Here is a 17084-nt window from a genome sequence, read left to right on the forward strand (position 1 = left end):
TTAAAGTGAACAATTGAAATTTTTCTCTGCAGAATAAAATTTTTTCTATGTTTTCTGGCAAAAGTCTGTTTCTTTCATTTGAAAGAATAACTCCAGCAATTGAAAACAACCTTTCAACTTCGGTAGATATTGATGGAGGTGTAAGGAATCTCTTTGCTACTTTTGCCAAACCAAACTTTGCTTTTAATGTTGTTTTACTCTTTCCAAAACTCTAAATAGCATGAAGATGTTGGGCTTTCTAATTACTCTTTTAAAACTTCCTTAGCCAATTTGGAAGTTTGATTTTTGGACCTTGTATTTTGTGACTGTGCAATGATATTTTGCATCATTAAAGAAAACCCAGTGTTCTCAATAGACGTTCTTTTCATCCCAGGAGTAGTTTCATTTCGGCTCAAAATGGAAGTGTCTAATTCCAAAAAAACTTGTTTTTCAGCAGATTGAAAGGCTTCTTGGGATCTAAAGAAGTGGTGTTTGAATCTGGGATCAAGAAGTGTTGCTATTGCAAAATGATCAATGGTTTCTAAGTCAAAAAAACCTGCCTCCATTACTTTCTTTAAAGCATTTTTCATGCCAATCACTTCTTCGTTATCAGAGGGAACTTTAAATGACTTCAGGATAGTTGTCACAATTGGAATAAATGCACTGATGCAATTATCCTTTCCAGAAAGAAATTTGGTGGCTTCTTCGAAAATTGCTAAGATGTTTAATAGCTTTTCACACAGGTTCCAATCGTGTACAGTGAACTCAATGCCGCTGGAAGGACGGATTAGCTGTGTGGTAGCAATTGCTGATTCGTGTACAGTGAACTCAATGCTGCTGGAAGGACGGATTAGCTGTGTGGTAGCAATTGCTGATTTCAAGTACAGAATTCTTTCAAGCATGTAATAAGTTGAATTCCAGCTTATTGGGGCATCTTTTTTAAGCCCGAGTCTGCCAAAGTTGTACATTTGAACCTCTTGTTGTTTGTAAAGCTCAGCAAAGAAGGAGTTTGAATAAGAAGCATGAGTGCAAAGCTTTCGTTATTTTTCTATCAAGTTTACAGCTCTCTGGAGTGAAAAAAGTTCTTTTTTAATCACTAGTTGAAGTAAATGATTTTGACACCCAGCATTGTTTCTTAAACAGACTGTGATCTTGTCCTCTTTCACAGCATTCTCAAGTCTTTGAAAAATGTTTGAAGCAGAATGTTTTTCATCAAGTTTGGGACATGACAGGCAGATTTTAATCCACTTCCATTTGTCTTTTGAGATATTGTCAACCCAGCCAGGCATTGTAAATTGCAACATTTCAGTCCTCTACCGTTTTGTTCTGATGTCAAATAAGGTAGTGCTTTTTTTTTTACTTGTAAGAGGCTCAGGTTGATCTGAAGTTTGGATAATTTCAGGACTGCTGGTAGTTGTTAATAAAGCTTTTTCAGTTAGGAGTTTTTTTTGAGAAAGCTATGGGTTTTGAGTAAGTTCTTAAAAGAGATTAAAATACGCTAAATGGATTGAGATATTTTTTAGTGTTGTTACGAGTTTGAATTTATTCGACTGTCGACTAAATCGATTTTTGTATTTTTTAAAGTCGACTAAAATCGACTAATACATTTTTAAAATCGACTAAGTCGACTGAAAGTTGATTTAGTCGAATGTTTGAATAAAAAATTTTATCATACTCCTATACTTTAATATTGCTTGACAATTCACTTTTTAGATGGTATGAAACAAATAGAACTTTAAGAAAGTAAACAAAAAACCTAGGTGATATGTAATACTGTTGTAATAATACATGGTGTTATAACAACATTAAAGTGGCACCTTAAAGGAATTGAAATTGTATCAGAGAACAAGGTTACAGAGGTAGGAGTAGTTCAAAAGAAACCTTTCTTAACTGCAAAACAAATGAAACGTCAATAAGAGTTTTCAAAGAAGTAACAAAAACTGCCGAAATCAGTAAAAATATTTGTGATCGAAGGAGTAAAAATACAATCGAAGGAGTAAAAATCGCCTCAAATCTTTAAAAATCGGTTGGAGTCCAGAAAGTGTGGTAAAAAGAAAGAAAAGCTTGTGAGTTGAGTTGTTTGCGAGGTTCTATAAAGGAGGAAATGTTATAGTTTGGGGTAGTAAGAGTTGAAAAGGAGTGAGAATGATATTGGTATTCTGGTGTATACTTAAGATTTTTTTTGTTTAGATTTTACCTGATTAGTACAAATATTTTGGTCATAACCTTAAAAAATGATATTTTTTTAAAGAGTGCATTTATATTTTTTCTATACTGTATGTCTATTAACTTATGTCTATTAGGTAAAATTTTATTTTTATACCGCCGCACTTCGTGTGTTATTTTGCTTACAACTTCACCGTCGAGTCCAAGTTGGTCTGACGTCTGCCGGATATAATTGATATCTGTTAAAAAGATGTTGTTCCTACATTAATAATAGTTAGATTATAATCGTAAAAAACCAGCAATATTTATCATCTTTTAAAAAGAAAAACGTCAAAATGAAATATTTTATCCACGAAAAATTCTTCGTGCGGTGTACAGGTGTTGAAAACTCTTCTCAAATCTTAAACTTAAATCCAGCGGGTCATACACATACCCATATTTTTGCATAGTTAAGTCAAATTCATATAAAAGTTATCATTTTGCATCTTTTGGAAATTAAAAAGTGAAAATGGAAATTAAAAAATAAAAATCTGTATTTAAAAGTACTGAACACAATCTCCTAGAACTGCTTAAAGTTAAATCGCAGAATTTGATGTCTGTTCACTTCAGAAGTCCGTTATTCGGATGCTTATTTGATATATTGTTAAGAAATCTGGAAAGAGATCAGGTATTTTAGTTAGCAAACTAGAGAAACTTTTCATACCAAGTGAATGTGTTTACAAAGTTCAAATTATCAAAGGACTAACACCATAAAAAAAAAAAAAAAAAATTAACTTAATAGAATCATCAACCCTTACACTAAAAAGAAAGTTCAGTTTACATTTTTAATACTTTTATTGTTATTATGTGCTTTTTTTCTTTCTTTATTATTCTAGAAAACTTGGTCTTGATTCTGATTTTTCTTCGAAGCATTTAACTTACATTCAAGACAATTGTGAGTTGTTAAAAGTTAGATTACATAATACAATTTATCCACTCAAACAATTTTATTTCAAACAGTTCTCAAGAAAATCTTTGATTTTTTTTGCATAAAGGCTCCCAGTGGTATACTTAATTGATTAGCACTTTGGTTTTGAACCAATTGAAAGAAATTGCATCAAAAGGCTTGCTTGTTTGCAGTTCTCAGTTTTTTCATACACTTTTTTTTTCATATAATAACTCTATATAAGTATATCAGCTAACTTTATATATAAATTCAATAAAAACATATCAGTTTTTAACTTTATATATTGTTTTAATATAATTATGCTTGGAAGTTAGGATATTAATAGCAATTATTGAAATTGACAACCTCGCGGCTTAAGAGCTTAAAAACTTTATGACGTTAAAAATCGAAAAGTGCTTTAAACAAGTAAAACATTTGAGAATCACTGAAGTATTTAAGTTGATGCATAAACATTTTGCTAGATGGTTTTAAATGGCATGAAAATGCTGAACATTTTTTATGAGAAATGCCGAATTCTTTTTCTTAAGTGCGCGCTTGATTAAATTGAACTTTTTTGTGAGTGAGTAATTTTAATGTTTTAATGGTCAAGTTTTTCATTCCGCAGTGAAGATGAAAGTGAAGAGGTTACTTTTTCTTTCAAAATTAAGCTTATTATGTAAGTGAAAATTGCTTATTGGTGAAAATATTTTTTCATATTTTAAAAAATTAGCTTTTAATAAAATATTTTTTTCAAGTTGCTTACATTCTCTTTGATTTATAACTCTTTGTTTGAGCTCGTTTTAATTAGTTTATCATGATGAAAAAGGATGATGAAATCGGAATACCTTTTTTTGACTTGAAGGGCAGATCTTTTGACTATCTAGTATTTGTCAATGTGATTTGAATGATTAACTCACTGAGATATCTTGGATGCTAAGAAAGACACAATAAGGACAGTCTTAAATACAAAATGCGCAGCTCCAAAGATAAAATAACTTACCTTTTTAAAATTGTAGAATGTTCAAAGTATGACATTCCAATAAATCATAAAATGTTTAAAATATTTTATTAAATTATGAAATATCTGAAAAATTACAAAATATCCTAAATCTGAAGCTCATGCTCAACATGTAAGAGAGTATTAATTGGTATCACAATTTACTTAATGGGATCTCTTTGTGTATTTATTAACATGACTCAAAAAAGAGAGTGGATATCAGTGAGTAAATTTACATTTATTAAATATATTCAATTACTAAGATCTATGAAAAAACCATTAACATGGCGGAATGTTATGTATTTTTATTCTAAACGTTAATGAAATAAAAGTTAATACATCAGGCAATAGATAATCGGCATTGAATCTCGTTAATCGCCTGGAATCGATACCATACCTTACAATATCAATATCGAGATCATAAGATATTAATTATGAAGGTATCAGCCATATCGGTATTGCTTAGATACCGATGGTATCAATTGGTATTGCAGCTTCAAATCGTTTCCGTAATTTAATTTCTCATCTGGTATCGTTATTTCAACTAAATCTCGCGTTATTCGAAGTTATTCATCTAACTTCAGGTGTATAAAAAGTTAAAGTTTGAGCTAAATGTTGCTAACACTTTAAAATTTGAGCTAAATCTTACTGACATTTTGGTACGAGAAAGCAGCATGCATTTAACTGCCTTTCCTTTCAAGTGTTGCAAGATTCTGGTTATCAACTCCATCAACTTCTGCATCATTAAAAAGGGCTTTTTTTACTTGTGGCCTCGGATTCACTAATCGTGGATACAATCTCAACAGTGAAATGGTAGATAAAGTTATTTTTTTTATACAGAACTACCCCAATTTTAGGAACCATGTCAATTTAATACCCCATGGAACCAGCATGGTGGAAGCAGATTTGTCAGAGCCAATATAAATAGAAGAAACTCCTCAAATACAAATAAAAAATACAACAAAGAAAAGAAGCAACAAATGGAAGATAGCTAAAGTTTTCAAGATGGTTAAAAATATTTTCTAAACCTCTAAAAAGTTATCTTATTTGTATTTTGTTCATAAAAAGTTAAAAAATTCACATTTTCAATTTTTTTCTTTCCAATAGATACCATACGATTTTTTTATTCATGAAACAAAAAAAAGCAAAACAAAAAAAAACATTAAATAGTCTTTTTTTGTTTGAATTATAATATAATTAAAGCATTTTGTCAACATTTGTTAACATTTTGTCAACATAAAAATAAACATATAAAATTTATTCGATATCACACGATATTGATATCGTGAGAATAATTACCAAGAAATAAAGATACTAAGATATAACTAAACAACTTTTCTCTGCAATTGATTAATCTTTAAGCATTAAAAAAATCTTTTGATCTTTGAAAAGAACAAATACATAAATGTAAAAAAATATCGAAAGTAACTTACATTTAGATTTATACTTTTAAATTTAAGTTGTAAACAGACATGGTGTATACAGATTTTTTATTTCTTTTCTAGTGCTTTATGTATCAGCATACTCAGGAGAATCAGAATACGCGGATGAATTAGAGTCAGAATTATCAGGTGACTCCAGAAGCATTGACAAATGTATGCCAATAAATAAGGTGAAATTTTTTCTTCATATATTGCTTTGAGCGTGGTTTGGTTATTTTATGTTGGAATGTGCGTTCAAAATTCTTATCTGCAATTTTTGTTTTAAGTATTGCCTTAAACTTAAAATTTCTTATCTGTAAACTTCGAAGTTTTGCACATAAATAGAAAAAGTTTCGATTCCAACAGAGTTTGGATTTTGCAATCAAATACGATTAAAATCGGGTGAAATACAGACCCCTCAACTTAGTTTAATTATTCAACAGAATTAGCTCTGTGTTAATTTTGTTTAAATTTAATATACGACTGCGCTGATTCAAAGATTTCTAGTTATTTTTAGCCGCAAACTCTTAAAATAATTTGCTTGATTACACTAAATGGTGAGTTTCCACTCATCCATTTTTGCTACGGGAATAGGAAAGGGACGGGAAAATTAATCACATGAGCGTGCGCAGTTTGTAATCTAATTTTGAAAATTAATCACTGCGCATGCTCAAGTAATTAATTTTCCCATCCCTTTTCCTTTCAAAAAATGGGCTTGCAGTCTTTCTTTCAAACGTGTGCTATACATACGCTTAGTTGGTGTAAGTAGCCTATTTTCATTTAGTTGGGACAAGCGATCAGCATATAGTCTAGCTAGATCACCTAGTTTGAAGATGGGTGTGATACCATTCTCTGATCTTGTTTCTTAAATGTAAATGAACAACTGAGCAAAAGCAATACCATATTCACAGTTAACTTCATTTTCTACTTGCTGCGTTTTAGCACGCATGTGTCAATCAAAAGTACGTTTTTTGTTGTACATTTAGCGTAATACTTAGCCTCTTGAGCAATTAAACCTGTGTCGCTCAACTTGGTCAATAATGTAGAATCACCCAAGGAAATAGTACACTCGCGGACTTTAATATCCAGATCCGTGGTACAGACGCTGTGCAATTAGTCTTTTGACTCACTGGTATCACAAATTAAACAAACCGGTTGTGTGTAAACCAAATTTGATTTTCTCATATCACTTGACATTGATAGCATGAATGAACTGTGCTCAACATTAAGTGCCTGGGCATCATTTAAAAAGGATTCATCTTCTGCAGCTAGGGATACGCAACGAAGACGTTTAGCTGCTCGATTGAGTTCAGTAGAATAGTAAAACATTCTGCAGGGTTTATGCCACTTAGCTTTGTTCGCAATCAAAGTACTTTTAAAGCCATTGCCATCATCTAATCACTGAATATAAAATCCAGGCGGTAGCAAATCTGCCTGTACAAATTTTGGTAAAAATTCGGCAAGTGATTCGTGACTTGTCAAAAAATCTGAACGCTTAGGATTAGCGGGGCATATCAATTTGTTTGCAGAGGTACTTTGGCAGAAAATACACTTTGCCCAGTCAATCGGATTAGGTCTGTCGAAAACCTCATTCTCCGTAGAAATCGCTTGGCCATAATATATATGTATAGAAGCTTAGGAATAATATATATACATACATACGTATATATATATATATATATATATATATATATATATATATATATATATATATATATATATATATATATATATATATATATATATATATATATATATATATATATATATATATATATATCAACGCATTATAGAAAATACCTATAAACTTACTTTTAATCGATAAATATTTGTTTATCTATTTTTCAAAACTTTTATATTTTATTTGTGATGTGATGTGTTTTTTAATCTTTATTTTTTAAGCGTTTTTTTAAAAGTGCAATATGATTGGATAAATTTAGAATATGCGGTAATTATACGGTAAGTTATTAAAAATTTTTTTGCTAAAAAGAAATATTCCGTGAAAAGTGACGTAATTATTCTTTATCTTTCTCCAGCTCATTTACCATACCTTTTTGGTAAAACTGGAGGTGCCACCATATCTTAAATGCATTGGATACTTACTTTTTACATCTAAAAAAAGTTTCATGCTTTAATCCACTCTTGCACAATTGTTATGCTAATCTGCTTACATTACAGTTGTTCAATCTCAGTTTAATCTTCTTGATCGCTTTCTCGTTAACCTGCATTTAGTGCTCATTCTTCAATATTTTTAACGGTGTTCGCATTTCGCTGTTGTTCTTGAAAAAATTTCAAATTTTATTGGAAATTTCAAATCAAATATTGCTGAGTTGATAATACCTCCCAGCGGCAAAGCAACATTCTGCCGAAAGGCCAACTTTTTTTGGTGGCAACCGCCAATGACCGCGGAAAAATGTTAGCGAAAGATTTCCGTCCCTATCATTTTGCTAAATAATTGCATTTAACTAGTATTAAAATTGTTAATTACAACATTCCGAAATAATTATACGACAGACATTTGATTTCTAAAAAAACATTTAGCCGTATCCTTAACAACACAAAACTAAAAAAATCAAGTTAAAAACACAGTACTGTGGTGTTTAAGTTCATTAAAAAATAATTAATTATCTTTATTTACTCTTAAACGATATAATTTCCTATCGCTTTCAAGCAGTGAACGACCGAATCCGAAATTTGAGCCAAAGCTGAAAGTACCAATTTTTCGGTTTATTAAAACCGTAACTGAAACCCAATCCAAAATTTTGGTTGAAATTTTGGCTGTAACCAAAACAGGCCGAAACTTGAAAAAGAATGTTTAAAATTCCTGAACCTTTATGACCGCCATATTTAAGTCAAAAAAACTATTTTACATATCTCTAAGCAATCACCATTAAACATAATTGAAAGAAAATAGAATATGTCTAGACATTTTAATAATTAAACTTAACAATTGAAATATTTTCCAGCAAAACAAAATTTTTTTCCATGTTTCCTGGCAAATGTCTGTTTCTTTCATTTGAAAGAATGTCTCCAGCAGTTGAAAACAACCTTTCAACTTCTGTAGATGTTAATGATATTGTAAGCAATCTCTATGCCACTTTTGCCAAACCAAACTTTGCTTTTAATGTTGTTTTTTGTTCATATTCTTTCCAAAACTTTAAACAGCATGAAGATATTGGGCATTCTAGATACTCGTTTAAAACTTTCTTTGTAAATTTGGAAGTTAGATTTTTGGGCCTAGACTGTGCAATGATATTTTGCATCATTAAAGAAAATCCAGTGTTCTCAACAGAGGTAGTTCTCATCACACGAATAGTTTCATGTTGGCTCAAATACAAAGTGTCGATTTCTAAAAAACAAGTTTTTAAAAGCTTGGAAGGTTTTTTTTCATCTAAAGAAGTGCTGTTTAAATTTGGAATCAAGAAGTATTGTTATTGCAAAATGGTCTGTAGTTTCTATGTCAAAAAAACGTGCCTCCATTGCTTTCTTCAAAGCATTTTTCATGCCCATCATTTCTTCGTCATCTGAAGGAACGTCAAATGACTTGATAATAGTTTTCACCATTGGAATGCATGCGCTAATACAAAAATTCTATCCAGAGAGTAATTTAGTGGCTTCTTCGAAAATTGCTGGGATGTTTACCAGCTTTTTAGACAAGTTCCTATCCTGTGAACTCAATTCCGCTTGAAGGACGGATGAGCAGTGTGGTAGCTATTGCAGATTTCAAGTACAGAATCCTTTCAAGTATGTAATAAGTTCAATTCCAGCGTCTTTTGACATCATATTTGAGCCCAAGCCAGTCAAAATTTTTCATTTGAATGTCTTGTTGTTTGTAAGAACTCAGCAAAGATGGAATTTGAATAAGAAGCATAGTGCAAAGCTACCGACATTTTTCTATCAAGCTTAAATCACTCTGGAGTGAAAAAAGATCTTTTTTGATCACTAATTGAAGTGAATGATTTAGACACCCAGCAGACTTGTGAACACACAAGTTCCTTGAAAGCTGCTTTTATATTTGCCGCATTGTCTCTTAAGAAAATTGTGATCTTTTCTTTTAGCTCCCATTCTTTCACAACATTCTCAAGTCTTTGAGAAATGTTTGAAACATTATATTTTTCATCAAACTTGGAACATGACAGGCAGAACTTAATCCGCTCCCATTTGTCGGAAATGAAGTGTGCCATCATGCCCAAATATTAATGATGAAAAGATGCCTAAGCGTCCGGATAGATGGAAACTGTTTCAGCATTTTTTTTGTTAAGCATAATTTTTGTTGTAGGCTTAATCTTTTCATAGGCGAAATTCCCACCCAACAACAAGTCGTCTTAAAAACAAATTGAAGACGTCTTGAAATTGGTCTTAAAGTTGTCTTAAACTGGTCTCAAATGATACACAGTAAGTCTTCTTATCTAAGACGTCTTAAAGTTGCTTTATTTAAGACATCTTAAAGTTGTCTTAAACTGGTCTCAAATGAAACACAGTAAGTCGTCTTAACTAAAACGTCTTAAAGTTGTCTTAATTAACACGTATTAAAGACGGCTTAAACTTGTCTCAAATGAAACATAGTAAGTCGTCTTAACTAAAACCTCTTAATATTATCTTATTTAACACGTATTAATGACGGCTTATATATATATATATATATATATATATATATATATATATATATATATATATATATATATATATATATATATATATATATATATATATATATATATATATTATCTTTCAGTCTCGTGCCAATTTAACATAAATATATATATTTATATTGTATTAGAAGGAGACTGGAAGATGGTGACAGAAAATAGAAAGGTGTGAATGTATGAACTATCCAAATGCAATAACTAAAAAAAGAGACATGATTTACTATAGAAAAATACTTCACAGCATCCAGAAAAAAAAAGTACATGACTGTAAAACTTAATATTTAGGTGATGCTGGTGCGTTTTTTAACACACCCTAAATAAATTTATGGACTGTCTTCTCCGATTCCTTCGTCTTTCGGACAGCTTCTAAAAAGAGAAAATTAATGAAGCAATAAAAGGTCAAGAAACTCATTGTTTTTTTGGAAAGCAGCGTTAGAAGACACTTACCAATTATACATTTATAAAGGTGGGTTTCTTTAAAATTTCTCTGTCTGCCTCTCTGTCTATCCATGTTGAAATTTATCATCAGCGAACAATGTAATTTCTAAATTCGATTAGTTTCTCAGATATCTGTAAAATATGTGCTTGTAATAACCTAGCCATAGGCCCTTTACGGAAATAGTTCAAAATTCTTTTGAGTAATTAGTTGGTCTTTTGCATATAGTCAACGCAGAAATCCGGAAACATATATAATACCAGTAGAAACATATATAATACCAGTAATGATAAAATAGACCTGTAAGGATAAACTTAAAATGACTAAAAATAGTATAGCTAAATATAAAAAAGCTTAGATATACTTTTTTATCAAGATCTAATTTCATTCAACTCTTTCGTCCTTCATTCGCCAGCTTAGTCCTTCATTCACCAAGCTATTTTATAATTCATGATAATTATAAATTTAAATCATTTTTGATAATGCAAAACCTTTTCAAAAATGATTTAAATTTATAATTATCTTACAAAATGCGGCAGATATTTCATGTTTTCGTTTTTCATATTTCATATATTTTTTCATTTATCATAAAAAGCACATAATAACCCATTAGTTTTTGTCAAATAAAATTAAGATTATATATAGCTGGTAAATCATATTATGTTAATATTAAGTTCTTAGTTATTCTTGCGGTTTGCCATAAATTGGCTTTGCTAAATTCTTTTAAACTGTGACAAATTATTTTTGCTTTCTTTTATTCATTTTGTTTAAGTTATATATATATATATATTGCACACGATTTTTTGAGCCGTCGTTAATAGGTGTTAAATATGACAACTTTAAGACGCTTTAAATAAGACGACTTACAGTGTTTCATTTGAAACCAGTTTAAGACATCTTTAATACCAATTTCAAGTCGTCTTAAATTTGTCTTTAAGACGATTTGTTGTTGGGTGGGAAACGTCCATGATTAAAGACATCTTAAACTGGTTATTCCGAAAGACGTCTTAAGCTGGTTATTCGGACAGACGTCTTAAACTGGTGTTTCCTACAACCGTCTCGTTAAGATGTCTTACGGACGTCTTAAACTGGTAATTCTGACAGATTCCTTATTAAGATAAGTTAAAGACGTCTTAAACTGGTTATTCTGAAAGACATCTTAAACTGGTTATTCCAATAGACGTCATAAACTGGTTGTTGCAACAGACGTTTTGTTAAGATGTGTAAAAGACGTCTTAAAATGGTTATTCCGAAAGACGTTTTGTTAAGATATTTTACGGACATCTTAATCTGGTTGTTCCGACAGACGTCTTGTTCAGATGTCTTACGGATGTCTTAAACTGATTATTCTATTAGACGTCTTGTTAAGATGTCTTGCGGACGTCTTAAACTGGTTGTCAGAAGACGTCTTAATGAGATGTGGAAAAGCCATCTTAAACACGTCTTTAACTAGTTGCAGACGTGTAGACGAGTTAAAGATAAGTTACATATGTCTTAAAGTCGTCTCATGTTGGGTGGGTTGAGCATGCTACGGTAGTATTTCTCACTTCTAATGTAAAAGTGTGGTGTAAAAACTGCATGATGGCGTAAAAATCTCGGATCATTCACGATTGACCAAGGCTGTAAGTCGATGACCATTATTTCAAATATAGATCTATAAAACCTCAGACCGTTTTCGGAGTTTGAATCAATTTTTGAGCCATTGTCAATCCAGGCAGGCATTGTAAATTGTAATATTTCAGTCCTCTGTCGTTTTGATCTGATGTCAAATAAGGGTATTGTTCTTTTTTTAATTGTAACTCAAGTTTATCTGAAGTTAGGATATTTTCAGGACTGCTGGTAATTGTTAATAAAAATTTTTTCAGTTAAGAGATTTTTTTGAGAAAGCCGTGGGTTTTGAGTAAATTCTTAAATGAGTTTAAAATCCGCTAAATAATTGAAGTTTTAGATTGAGATATTTTTATATTGCAGACATTGCAAGTTGCGTATTTGGAATCACTGGCTGTTAAAGTAAAATGTTTCCACAAATAGCTTTTCTTTCGATTATTTTCCATGGTAAAGTTAGCAGTGAAAAAGTTTTGATGAAATTATTGATTTGGTTACTTCACTTAAATGTTTGTTCACATAAAGAATGATTTGAGAATACTTGAATCCATTATGTAACGTGATTTCAGTTATAATTACTAGAATTGTTGTAATTAAAAATTGATTTACTCACAAACGATTACAATTAGGAAGTCGTCATATTTAATACTAAATTAAAAACAAGTATTTAAATATTAAAAAAATCTTGTCATAAAAGTTTCGGTTCATTTCGGTAGTGGTTTGAACCGAAATTTCGGCCGAAACCGAATAAGTAAAAGGTTGTTGAAGAATAAATTTCGGTTTCGGTTTTAGCAGAAATTACAGCCGAAGCCGTAAGTTTCCGTTCACTACTCCTAAGTTAACAGGATGGTTAACAGGATGGTTAGATGGTCAGGATTTTGGAAAACTCATTAAGTCAAGAATGAATATGTGAACAAACTGTACTTCTCACAGGTTCTGCAATTTTAAAAAAACATTGCGGTTTTCTAAAAATTAAAGTTAAACTCTAATTTTTTTTTTTAACTCATGTGCAGTAACACATTATGTAATATGTCGTCGGCTTACTATCAAAACCTCCAAGTCCGATTTTTTAATTTTTGAAGTTTTGACTTAAATTGGTTGGTTTTCTTAATGCACAGCTCTATGCAAAATTTGTGTATTAATTATTAGTAATTACACTTATTAATGAAACTCAATTTAAAAAAATCAATTTGTGGGTCTATTGTATTTATTATTAGTTTTTTGTGTCTCCTGTAAAATTTGTAAAAAAGGACATAGAAGGTATTGATAGTAAGCCGACGATGTAAAAATATTTTATGATTATTTATTACAAATGGCTGATTGATTAATCAAAAAACTGGTAACCAAAAATGCTTAAAATAAAACAGTCATCCCCAGGTAAAGAAAGTTCAATCATTGAGCTTAAGAAGATTAGATGATCTAAAAAAAGACTTTTGCTACTCAGTTGGAAGTATCCTTATTAGCTGGATCTTGTCGTATAAAAAAAAAATATGCAGCTGATAATATTACCAGCAACTCTATTTGCATCAAGTTAAGTATCAAATTATTGTAAACCGTGCTATAAAATGATAACCTAATAGGTAGTTATCGTAAATGAAATCTATATATAGTCGCTTTTTTTAAAACAGAAGACCCTCTTTCCTACTTCTATACTTCTGAAAATCGTTTCAAAGGAAGGATCAGAGTGACACTTGTTCATAAACTTATCAATTAGAAATTTAAATACTTTAAATCCTATTACACTGTCGCAGTTCGAAGTCATCTATTTCAATAATATTTATTATATTGTGCTATAACAGCACATCAAATGGATGTGCTGCCGAATTTAAATCATAAATTTGATACTTCGTCATGCTTGATTATTTTTTTTCGATTTTAGATTGTTAAGGAAAAAAAAAGTTTTCTTTTTAATGGGAAATTCATAAAAAGCAACTGCAATTTTTTTCTGGTCAAACATGCTTGACCAGAAAAAACCAGGCCAGAGTCTTCAGTGAGAAAGACAAGGAGGAATATTTCAAGATTGACTAATATTTGATAAAGGGAAGTAATAACTTGTTTTTTTGTATGAGTTAAAACCACTGTTTTTTAACTAAGCTACATAAAAAAGTTTAAATTGTGCTAATTCTTTACATTTTGTTATTTTAGTTTAACGAAAATCCAAGTAACTGAAACATTAGTAGCAGCTGTTGCAGCCCACACTAAATCAATACTTGTACAATGATAATTGTTTTTTAAGTTCAACCATCTATTTAAATTTTAATAGGAAAAAACCAACTGATAGATCTCATGGGGAGAAACAAGTTTTAATCATCTCAAAATATGATTTGCTTCAAGAAAAAAAGAAGAAATCATAATTAAAACATAAAACATTACAGCATTTTGATGGCTTGATAAAACACATTATTAGTCTATTTATAAACTTTTGAATATCTAGCTGAAGTTTTTTGAAAGTCAATTTGCTTTTTTGTTTTTGCCTGTGAATCAAGTAGTTGTATTGATTGTGTGTGGGTCTTCAATAAGTGGAAATAACCGATTCCCTACTTTTATTATTACGCTACTTAAGAAGTAGACAAATGTGTTTTCAACCAATTTAGTTAAAATACTAAGAAATATGGTTCAGCTATGTGAAATTCGTTTAGTTCAAGATATATTACTTGCAATCAGAGCTCCATTTACTATGCAGGTTTCAAAGTTTTAGGATATTTGTTAATTAATCCGCAAATTAGATATCAAACTTTAAGATATGAAATTTGTGGATTCATTACAACTTTTCATTTTATAGACAAGATAAACAGGAAATGACAGCCAAATTTTGCACTTTTTCAGTGTTCTAAAAGTAAAAAAAAAGTAAAAAAACATTTATTTACATATAGACAACTTTTTGCTGCTATAATGTTAAGTATAGTACGAAAAGACACAACAAAAAAAAATTTAATCTAAAAAATACATAAACTGAAAATTTCAATCTTGATGAACTTTTTTTAATATCTTTAAAGTTGAACAAACAGGGGAAACTTACTTTTTCTCCCTTTGAAGCTTTTCTGTGTTGTAAGTGTTATATGGCAGCCAAAGCAAGTCCCAAACGGAACTCATGGTATCACTAAAATCAATTGATACTGGAAGGACTGCTAAACTTTTTTATTTAAAACTTACTAGTTTCATGCATAGAAAGCCAACAGCTTCTTAATTTTCTTCGTGTGTTCTTACTAGAACCATTTTTCAACGTTTAATGAAATGAAAAAAAAAATAGATTGGCTTATTCATTTTTGAAAAGAATTACTTCATTTCGGATTAACATGTTTAACATTGAGTTGTCTAAAATTTAAATTCTATTTTTTTAAATCAGGACATCATTTGTGAAAGAAGTAACGTAGCTCAATATTTGGAACATCAAAAAAGATATAGTTATAAAAATATAGATTAAATCTATCATTCACGAAATTATTTGAGTCAATGTTATTTTTAATTTGTCCCATTTTTCTTTTTGCGCAATACTTAATATCATAACAACTATATGCTACCAATAATGTCTAACAATCTGATATTTGTTTTAAAAACTTAACTTATTCATTGTAAAAATGAAAAAGTTTGAATGTCATTTGCTGCTTATCTTGTCTAAAGAATAAAATTTTTTGAAACAACTTTCTCACATATTCTAAGAGATTAAATTTGAATTAAAGCATATATTTGGTCCACTTTGTGTAGCTTAATATGCTACCAAAAGACTCGGCTGCTTTTTTTTAATTGTCAATAATATCAAAAAAAGTCAGAAATATCCAAAATATTTCAAATTATTAACAACTAAAAACTTTTAACTTCTGGGCTACCTAATATCATGTATAGAATGTATAGAAATAAATTATATTTTAATTTAAATTATTCATTTACTTAAAATTTAAATAAAAAATAAAACAAAAAAAAGTTGCAACGAATACCGAAATTACTCGAAGTATTTGACTAGTTTTTTATACTAGTGAATAAATATTTAAAAATCTGTCCATGTGCCATTATTCAATTTACCAAATGCACTGAGAATAAATACCTGACTTAGAAATCTATTACTAAAAACCTGAGTTAACGTTAATTCTCCTGCCCTTCTCTCAAAAACCTTCTTTTTTTACTAATAAGGTGTTTCTTTAAGTTTGTCATACAAAAAATAACTATTTAAAATACAAAATATTAATAACAAACATAAAATACAAAATAATTATAAACTATTTAAAAAATTAGAATGTTATTTTCAATAAAAAGTTATAAAAATTACAGACCAATGGCTTTGTTACAATCATTACATACTGACAGTATGGTTACATACATCTGTCTGCTATGAGCACTCATGAAAAAAATCACTGAAATTTTATCTTTTTCTGGCAAAATTTTGAGACAGAAAAAAAATCGTTTGAAAGTTACTTTGAAAAACAGAAAAATCAAGTACAATGGTGATCAAGCATCTATTAAGTCAGCTTCAATAGATAAGTTAAGCAAAAAATACCTGTAGAACCTGATACATCAAATGATTTAATTATAAAATACATGAGCAAATAATGGGAAAATTTTAAATCCATGACAATTAAACAATATCAAGAGAAAAATTGTTTTTTAAAGCAAAAAATAAGTCAAATATTGTGCTAACATCAAAGGCAAATACCAAAAAACTGTTGCATTAAATAAGCATCAAAATGCATTATTCAAGAGTTTCAAAATACTCCTACAGTAATTATGGTTGATATTAAGTTGATATTAAGGTTGATATTATTGATATTGAGAAATTCAATTCAAAACATTATAGGTTCTTTTACAAATGTGAAAGATTTTCTTTATCTAAAACAACTTGATCTTGTTAGCACATGATCAAACAAAGAATCAGTTTATGTTGTTCAAGTTTAAGCTAGGTGGTCTTGCCTTT

General features: G+C 29.9%; 1 protein-coding gene across 2 annotated transcripts in view; it reads left to right on the forward strand.

Moving 5' to 3' along the window:
* Nucleotides 1-3591: 3591 nt before the first annotated feature.
* The window catches only part of LOC145188576 (uncharacterized), a 37405-nt gene continuing 23912 nt past the window's right edge, over nt 3592-17084 (forward strand). Inside the window, exons 1-2 of one of the 2 annotated variants that reach the window (XM_090080732.1) lie at nt 3592-3746; nt 5573-5679. In XM_090080732.1, coding sequence (XP_089936858.1) covers nt 3701-3746; nt 5573-5679 — 153 coding nt within the window. In that variant the 5' untranslated portion in view covers nt 3592-3700. Of the gene's footprint in view, nt 3747-5572; nt 5680-12968; nt 13112-17084 lie in introns of those variants that run through there. The other variant, XM_090080733.1, reaches the window with a different exon arrangement.

The sequence above is a fragment of the Hydra viridissima genome, unplaced genomic scaffold, assembly GCF_058129835.1.
Source record: "Hydra viridissima isolate aposymbiotic clone 2 unplaced genomic scaffold, HvirCarnegie_v1 scaffold_2, whole genome shotgun sequence".
In the NCBI taxonomy this organism is placed as follows: Eukaryota; Metazoa; Cnidaria; class Hydrozoa; order Anthoathecata; family Hydridae; genus Hydra; species Hydra viridissima.